Source organism: Ictidomys tridecemlineatus, chromosome 7 (assembly GCF_052094955.1).
Source record: "Ictidomys tridecemlineatus isolate mIctTri1 chromosome 7, mIctTri1.hap1, whole genome shotgun sequence".
NCBI classification, from domain to species: Eukaryota; Metazoa; Chordata; class Mammalia; order Rodentia; family Sciuridae; genus Ictidomys; species Ictidomys tridecemlineatus.
In genome coordinates this window covers 157216908-157225191 of record NC_135483.1, presented here as the reverse complement: position 1 = coordinate 157225191, position 8284 = coordinate 157216908, and the positions used below count along the sequence as shown (strand labels likewise).

General features: G+C 36.4%; 1 protein-coding gene across 1 annotated transcript; it reads right to left on the bottom strand.

Moving 5' to 3' along the window:
* Positions 1 to 457: 457 nt before the first annotated feature.
* Positions 458 to 8203, bottom strand: Nabp1 (nucleic acid binding protein 1). Its single transcript, XM_005324360.5, has 6 exons — positions 7579 to 8203; positions 7152 to 7290; positions 5003 to 5074; positions 3286 to 3361; positions 2784 to 2850; positions 458 to 1801 (listed from the first exon to the last, which is right to left on the bottom strand). Exons 1-6 carry the CDS (start codon positions 7667 to 7669, stop codon positions 1632 to 1634), a joined length of 615 nt encoding a protein of 204 aa, XP_005324417.1. The 5' UTR covers positions 7670 to 8203; the 3' UTR covers positions 458 to 1631.
* Positions 8204 to 8284: the final 81 nt, after the last annotated feature.

Below are 8284 nucleotides of genomic sequence, written 5' to 3'. Positions count from 1 at the left end.
AAGGCAAATATTCATTATGGATTGTAATTCACTTTTGCTTTGGTTTTGGAGGCTTCCCTTAAGAAAAAAGAAACTTGTTAATAAGTAATAAAATCATAGAACAAGGTTAAATTATTGAGGCAGTGTCAATCACAAAAGAAAAATTTAAGTTATTTTTCTACTTAATCTTATCACACTAAATAGCAATACTTCTAAATTCTGCATTTTTGTACTCCCGAGGTATGATCATTTGACTCCTTACTATTTAGCAGAAATCATTCCAATTTCTCACACTGCCATCTTTAACTACACAAAGTATTATTATTTACTTGCTTTCACAGTTGTAGAATCAAAGACTTAGAGAAGGTCTCAACTGTAATAACTAGTCCAGCATCACAAATAAGAAAATGAGGGCAGGACTGAAAGGACAGTAACCCACATCTGACAGTACTTTAATTTTCCAAAACTCCAAAATCTGTTAACATTAACGCAAGTTTTATTCAAGAGATAATATTTAAGAAGAGGTAAATTCTAAACAAAAGAAAAATTTGCCAGTTAACCACCCTACAGTAAAAAGTAGAAGTGGGTACCATTTATGACACATAAATAAATTCCACCTTAATGTTTCTAAATAAAGCTGTAATCACTTCTTTGTCATTTAACTTTTGCTATTTAATAAGGCTATGTGAATTGTATTCAGAAACTTTTGACAACACACACAACTTCAAATTGAAGTACCACCTAGGATTTTCAGTTCAGGCTGAGTACCTGTAAATACCTAGGATCTATAACTTAAGACTGCATATTAATATATGAATTCAATTTGAATCACCTTCACTACGTTCACCAAAATTATTTTTAAAAATAATTAGATCAATGTTTATTATGACTTTATAACTCTCTCAAATTAAACATCTCAATATTTAACATGGTAGATTCAAAAATAAATATTCAAGGCCTCTTTTAAAATTTTCTTTCAAAATCCACGCTAATAACAAATGTTAAGAGCACTATCTGAAAATAAAGCAAAGTAGCTTTCCTCTAAAACTTACATATTACAATACAGATTGCATTCTGTTCCATAATTCTGATAATCTTTTTTGGTAATGAAACAATTTAGGATGATTCATTTAAGATGATTCATTTCTTGGGAAATCTTAATGGTAGTCACTCAACAAAATCATTCATTCTTGGAGTAACAAACACTCAAAAACTATTGTTGGCATTGACCAAGTTTCTGTTTTGTTTTTTTGGTGGTTATTGCTTTAGTTGGCAATATTTGAATTCACGACAAAGAACATCTCCCATTAAGCCTTATGTGAAATATTACAAAATTCATACAGAAGACTCATAGAGGCTATAAAGCTGATGTTTTAAATAACTCACCCTTGAAATGGGTGCAATTTTTAGAGGATATCCAATAACTTTTTGCTCTAAAAATATATGCCCCTACTTTTCAGTGTTCCCATTCAACAGGAGACTTGAGCAGCTTAACAGTTTTGCTATAAAAAAACCACTCTTCTTAACAAACCAAAAACGTAAAAGGAAACCAATAAAGGACATATTTTTCACAGTTAACAATAAATAAAAGTGCACTAAGTGTTCAAGTAGGGCACGTAGTTTAAAAACTACATGTGACTATTTGGCATAGGTCATCTTTTAAAGGCTCTCCGAGGGTCCCTGCCATTACTTATTGTGGTCATGACTGTTTGATTATTAGCAGCTCCTGGTAGCTGTGTATTGATAGGTCCCCGGACATTGCTTCTACCAGCATATGAAAGTTGGTATCCCCTTGATTCAGGGCCAGTTTGAAGGCTATTTCCTAAAAAAGAATACAAAAAATCATCACTATCTTCAGAAGAGGTCTATAATAATCTATGTAAACTACACATATTTTAAGTTCCAATATATCTATTAATGCTTTTAAATATTAGGGAAAACAAACTTCTTTTATTTTTACACTGGAAAAAAAGGCGAGTTTTAGGTTTTTACAATGTATTAGTACTATAAATACATTAACTTGATATTGTGTTAGTAGTGGAAAAAAGCCAATTTGGGCAACAAGATTAGAAAAGGAACAGGAAAACACATGCACTGCTTATACTACAAAAAAAAATGTTGAGTACCAACATTTTTGCTCAAATATGGTTAATTTTTCAAAACAGACAACGTAATCCTTTTTTAGACAGCAAAGTGTGATGATCAGTTGTGCCAAAATATGCAATCAGGTCAAATAAAGTATCATTTATTCTAATGAAATCTAATGACTTTTCCTTAATAAAGACTTGGGGAAAAAAAAAAAAAAAAAACCTTTAACAGGGGTTACCAGGACCTGTTAGGATAAAGGCCAATCTTTCAAAAAGGCAGTTAATAATTATATATGAAAATTTAAGGTGTTAATTTACTATTACTTTTCAGAACTATTAATATGATTATCAGCTTTCAATGTACCAACATAACCACTAATTCTGTATCTATTATAAATAACTAGATTACAGAAATTTTATAAAAATAAGTGGAAAAATAGTATCAGACTTTTTCACAGATACACCAGTTTTTTGCATTAGTCAATGTTCAATATTATATTCCCTGAAATTGGTCCAAATATTTATAGAATGTGCTCAGTAAATTAGCTTGCAAGTACATATTATTTGCCTTCTAGAAAACATTTGGAGATTCCCTTTTTATTGGTAGTTCACCTTTAGTACTTACTTATGCCTAAAGATAGTCTTTTCCTCTAAATCATTCACACTTCCCATAATGTATATGCATATACCTAATTTAAAAAAAAAAAAAAAACTTACCCATTGATCCAAATGTACCTGTACCTATATTACTATTCATGGAATTAGTCTTCTGTTCATTGTGTGCCTTAAAAAAAAAAGTTTTAAACAAATGAAGATTAAAATAACACTCATTATTACAAACTTATTATACCCTTTTTAAAGTTTTAGTGGTTTTGTAAAATTATCTTTTAACAATACTTTAAAAAATTTGTCCAAGTCCATTCAATGGTAAAAGATTCAAGAATGTTCCCCAAATCTTTTTTAAGCTTCTGTTACATCCTGTATTTCCTGACATGACTCCTCACTCCACAAAATCTAAATGGTGCATATATATCTCCATAATATTCTATGCCCTAAACAGACTCATTGAGTATTTTTAATGAAAGTTACTTTAAAGATTATTTTTTACAATTCTCTTCATTACGTTCAGGGTATCACAGGATTAGCCTCAGTACAGAACTATAGTTCACAGTCATATTAGCCCAATCATAAAAATGCACTCTATATTTGGATTAATTACCCCTTTGTTCTGCGGTCCTCGATAATCTGGGTTGGGCTCACTGAAATTTGGCACTTCCGAATAAACCATACAAAATCTGAAAGAAAATAAAGGACAAGTTAAATAGACTTCTGAAATTAATCAACCTTTCCTTAATATTCCTAAGGTTTGGTAATGAAAAATTTAGGTGTCAAATAAATAACAAAATGATAACTAATGCTATTCATTATAACCAAAGTCTCTAAAATCAGTATGTCCCATTAAACATCAAATATCCAACTATCTACAACACATAAAACATTCTATTTCATATTTAAATTCTTCTATACTGCAAAAAAAAAAAAAAAAAAAAAGAGAAAATCATGTCAAAGGATTTTTGGACACAAAAACAAATCTTTGTCCAATTTTTCCAGACAGGCTGATGCTAGTGAACTGTGTTTAGGGTTCCAGAGTGGTTTCTCCAGCAGTGGTGATGGATTTGCACTGATCCATTCACACACTCTCATCCAGTCCCTCTTTTGACCAATCACTTCGAATCTGCAAAGATAATCATCCAAGGTTAAGAGTGGATTCTGGGTGATAAGGACAGATAACTGGCTATATTAAGCCACCAGTTTATATTGGAGCTTGTGGTGACTACATGATATGAACTAACTGACAAATATGTATTTTCTTAGTTCCTTAACCCACTAAAAAGAAACTAGAATCCATTTTAGGTAATCCTAAACTGACCCTGACAAAGAGCAGTCATAAGAAATTAAGTGACCTCCTGTGATTCTTCATTTAACCAACCATCAAACATTATTATAAATATCTCTGCATACATGAAGGTCAGGACAGGTTTGGTAATACTGACCCTAAAACCTTTCATAATACTTAGTGCTAATAATACCACTCTACATATAAACATGAGTGGATCCAAATTTTTTCCTCTAGCAAAGACAAAGTGTTACTTCAGTCTCTGATCTTTAAAAAAGCTTGTAAGCTCATTTTCATCATTAATAATTTTCTCCCAACAAAGTACCTCATCCTCTCAGTGTCAGTTTTTTCTTTTTGGTGCCATTTATGACTTCTCTCTAAATATCCTCCAATTTAATGGACATTAAGAAGATGTTTAAGCATTAACCAATAGAGTGGAAAAAAGATCTGGCTCACTGCCTGTACCATATTTTATGAGCACAAGCCAAATGACTAGGCTAACATGGAGGGTGAATTACCTTTACACCCCTAGAGAGGATGGTTTCTCCAGGTCTGGGTGGAGATCATTACCAGGGTAGCAGTGTATGGAAGCTCGCATTGCGGCTGCCTGCACCACACCTAGGCTGTAGATAAATAGAGGACTTCAGTTTTCATTGCTGCAAGTCCTTTTACCATGAGTACAAATTCACCCAAACACAAAAAGAAAAAGAACATGTAAACTCATGGCCAGAAATTCATGCCTTGCTCTATTTTTCATGAATCACTAGAAGAGGGAATTCAATTCAAATGACACCTAAAAGATGCGTGCTTCTAAAACCTACCAGAAATAGCCCCACTGAGGCTGGTATGAATTGCCGTTTTACTGCTCTCTGCCAGGAAAATGGATATCCTTAACATAGGATACTAATATACTAATAGCTGTTAAAACTAGTATCCATCAAAAAAAAGCCAATTTAGTGATTTATAGTTTATACCTACCAATTATTCTGTAAACATTTGTAATTTATTCAATTGTACAAAAATGCATTTTAATACTTACTCTCCAATTTTTTGAAGTTCACCACCCCTTCCAGTATAAAGTGTCAGACATCCTTTCCACATGGATGCGTATCTAAAAAGAAACGTTAATTCTTTAGAAATATGTATATTTGTCTATGTAAGTCAGATAAACCTTTACACTGTGTATTTTGTATTGGGATAGGAGTGGAAATCAAGCCCTCTGTAAATCAAATACAATTCTAACATTAACTTGCTAAAAATTATTTCACCAAATTGTGACACAATTACTTAAGTTCAACCCTAGAAATGAAAGAAAACTTCCTTTAGCAAAGCAAGCATTGTTATGCCCCAGATGATTACATCTTTAGTCAGTCAATATAGGAAAAGCTTTTAATTGCAGATATTTAAGCAGAAGTTATTTTTAGGGGTTGGGATTGTGGCTCAGTGGTGGAGCACTTGCCTCATACGTGTGAGGCACTAAGCTTGATTCTCAGCACCTCATAAAAATAAATACAATTAAGGTGTTGTGTCTATCTACAACTTTGTATTATAAGTGTGTGTATAAAGTTATTTTTATTATTTTCAGCCACAAGATGTAAAAAGTTATCACCCCATGTTTCCTTTTACACTTATTGTCATGGTATAGCCAAATTTTAACTGCTTTTCTTCTACTTCCATAAGATGAAGAGTTCCCAATGAAGTGGTAAAGAGAACTTCTTTAGTTTTGAATTTTCCTTTAAATTGTACTCCTTAGCCAGCACAGTGGCACACAGCTATAATAATCCCAGTGGCTAGATAGGTTGAGGCTGGATTGCAAGTTTGAGGCTAGCCTCAGCATTTAGCAAGAGACTATCTCTATAAATAAAAAATACAAAGGGCTGGGGATGTGGCTTAGTGGTTAAGTGTCCCTGGGTTGAATCCCCAGCATCAAAAATAAATAAATTGTACTTCTTAGCCATTGGGCCCCTTAAATAGTATACTAATGAGTTTTAGCTTTTTTGACAAATGTTTAGATGGAAACATCATGACTGACTACAGTATAGGAAATACTTGAAAAGAGATACTGTTTTTTGTATAAAGTAGTTTTAATCACTGGAAAAAGGATATTCTGGGGGGGTCAAAAAACTTCAATTAAGCTAATCCTTACCACACTCTCCCAGGTAGGAATTTTCTTTTGTGTAAATTGAGGATGTGGAAGTTTAAAAAACATAATTAGTGTCATAATGAGTCAGTGTTCTGAGAATAAAATGTCTAAGTCCTGACTCTCATTTCCTGCATTGATGATACTCTACCTCACTTCCTGAAGATGTTGTAAGACCTATAAGATAGTATCAAAGAGCTCTAAGCTCCTACACCCAGGGCACTCAAATATTTCCTTGGATTCTACTTATTAACCAACATCAATCTCCACCAACTTTTCCTGTAGTTATTACAATTCTATTGATCACAAAAGTTCCCAGCTTCTGTTTTCAAGACACTTTCCTGGCCTTTTGTCTTCTTAAGATAAAGATTTGGCAAAATTTTTAACTTAGTCTATTAAAAAAAAAGGGCTAAATTGTTTTTTAAAACCACCAATTTGCCACCTAAATCTTCTGAATGAAGGTATCATAGAAGTCTTTCTGCCAAACTTTTTCTATGTATCATTTTGGCCTTACCACTTTGACCTTACGACAGAAAACAGAAAAAATCATTTTACAGAATGAGGCTTCCAGACATTGTCTAATTTCTGAGTACAAATTTGTACCACAGAAAATACAAAATCTTCCAATTAGTTTTCTGTCCACAAAATAAGTATTTAAAAAAATTATTGGAAGGATTTCAAGTCATTAAAAAAGGAGAGATAGAAATGAACTAAATATACTCAATTAAAAGTTTAGAAAAGATCATGGACTATACCAATCTACTAGAAAGACTCAATGACTCCAAGGCCAGTATTTTAAAACATAACTACCCTGTAAATTGGAGGGAGAGGAAATGAATTTCCTGTCTGAAACCTACCGAGTTTACCTGCAAGGTTGGGCTGCATTCCAACGCAGCTCATTAATATTAACACCAAAGGGGCTCAAAACTTTGGAGCGGCCCACAGAAAAAGTATGGAACTTCAGTACTTGGCAGGATCCTGGGAGCCAGCCAATCCAGAATCTGCACTGTTAGGCTCACCGGCCCCCCACCCTCTTTTACACACCTACCCTCGGGTCAACCGAATAATATCCCCTGGCTGTATGAGACCTCCAATCTCATCCCACACGGAAATAGTGATGCTGCCCGTTTTATCTGCTACTTTGCACGATCTGACTTCATGGCCGTCTTTGGTTTTGGTCACGCGTCCTGTGAAGATTTAAAAATCAAAAGGGAGAGGGGCGTATTAGATTAACGAGGAAGACGCTATTTCTCCTCCGTATTTTAATACTTTTGGAAAGAGGAGAGGTCAAGCCCTGACTTCAAACCGCTGTGGGATCAGAGCGCCGGCGGGGGCCACTGGGACCACGTGGGTGGGGGAGGGGATCGGGGAGGACGAGCAGGGGGGAGGGGAGCCCCGGCTCGCGCCGGCGGCGTCCTTCCCTCCGAACCCGGGGCGCACATGGGGCGGTGGGGTGGGCTGCAGACCCCACTTACCTATCTCCAGGACAATAAAGACGACATTTAAGTTTTTCAGTCCGGGCTTAATATCTTTTATAAAAAGAGGTGGGTCGTTGACCCCATTCATATTGAGCAGGTGCGGCTACCGCTGCCGAGACGCGGACGGGAAGGGCGGGGACAAGGCTTCCCACCCTCCCGGGCCAGGGGCGAGGGCGGAGGGACAAACTGAGGCTGGGGTTGCCAGAGAATGGGCAGAAAGCGGTTATTCAAGGAAACCAGCGCTGGCGGCACTGAGCCCAAATTGGGGGGAGGGGAAGAGGGGGTAAAAAGGAGGGGGAGAGCGCTCACAAGTTCAAAATTAAAAAAAGAAAAAAGAAAACAAAAAGAAAACCCGAACCACTCCGCACGCCAGCCGGGCTCCCAAATGGGCGACCGGGAGGCAAAGGTAAGAACTGCCTTCTTTGGATAAAAGGAATAAAAAAAAAAAAAAAGACAGTGAGGGGACACCTCTGCCCTGAGTCCCGCTCACACACACACACACGCGGGCGCGCGCCCAGTCTATCCTGGACTCGGAGAAGGGATCGGCTGTGACAGCAAAACGGGAAAGAAAACTGCAACCGCACGCCCCGCGTCCCAAACTGCGACTGCCGAACGCGCCCGCGCGCCGGTGGACTACCAGGCAGCCACGCCCCTTGTGACGTCAAACGGCGTCGGCACGCCCGCCACCACGCCCGTGTGGCGC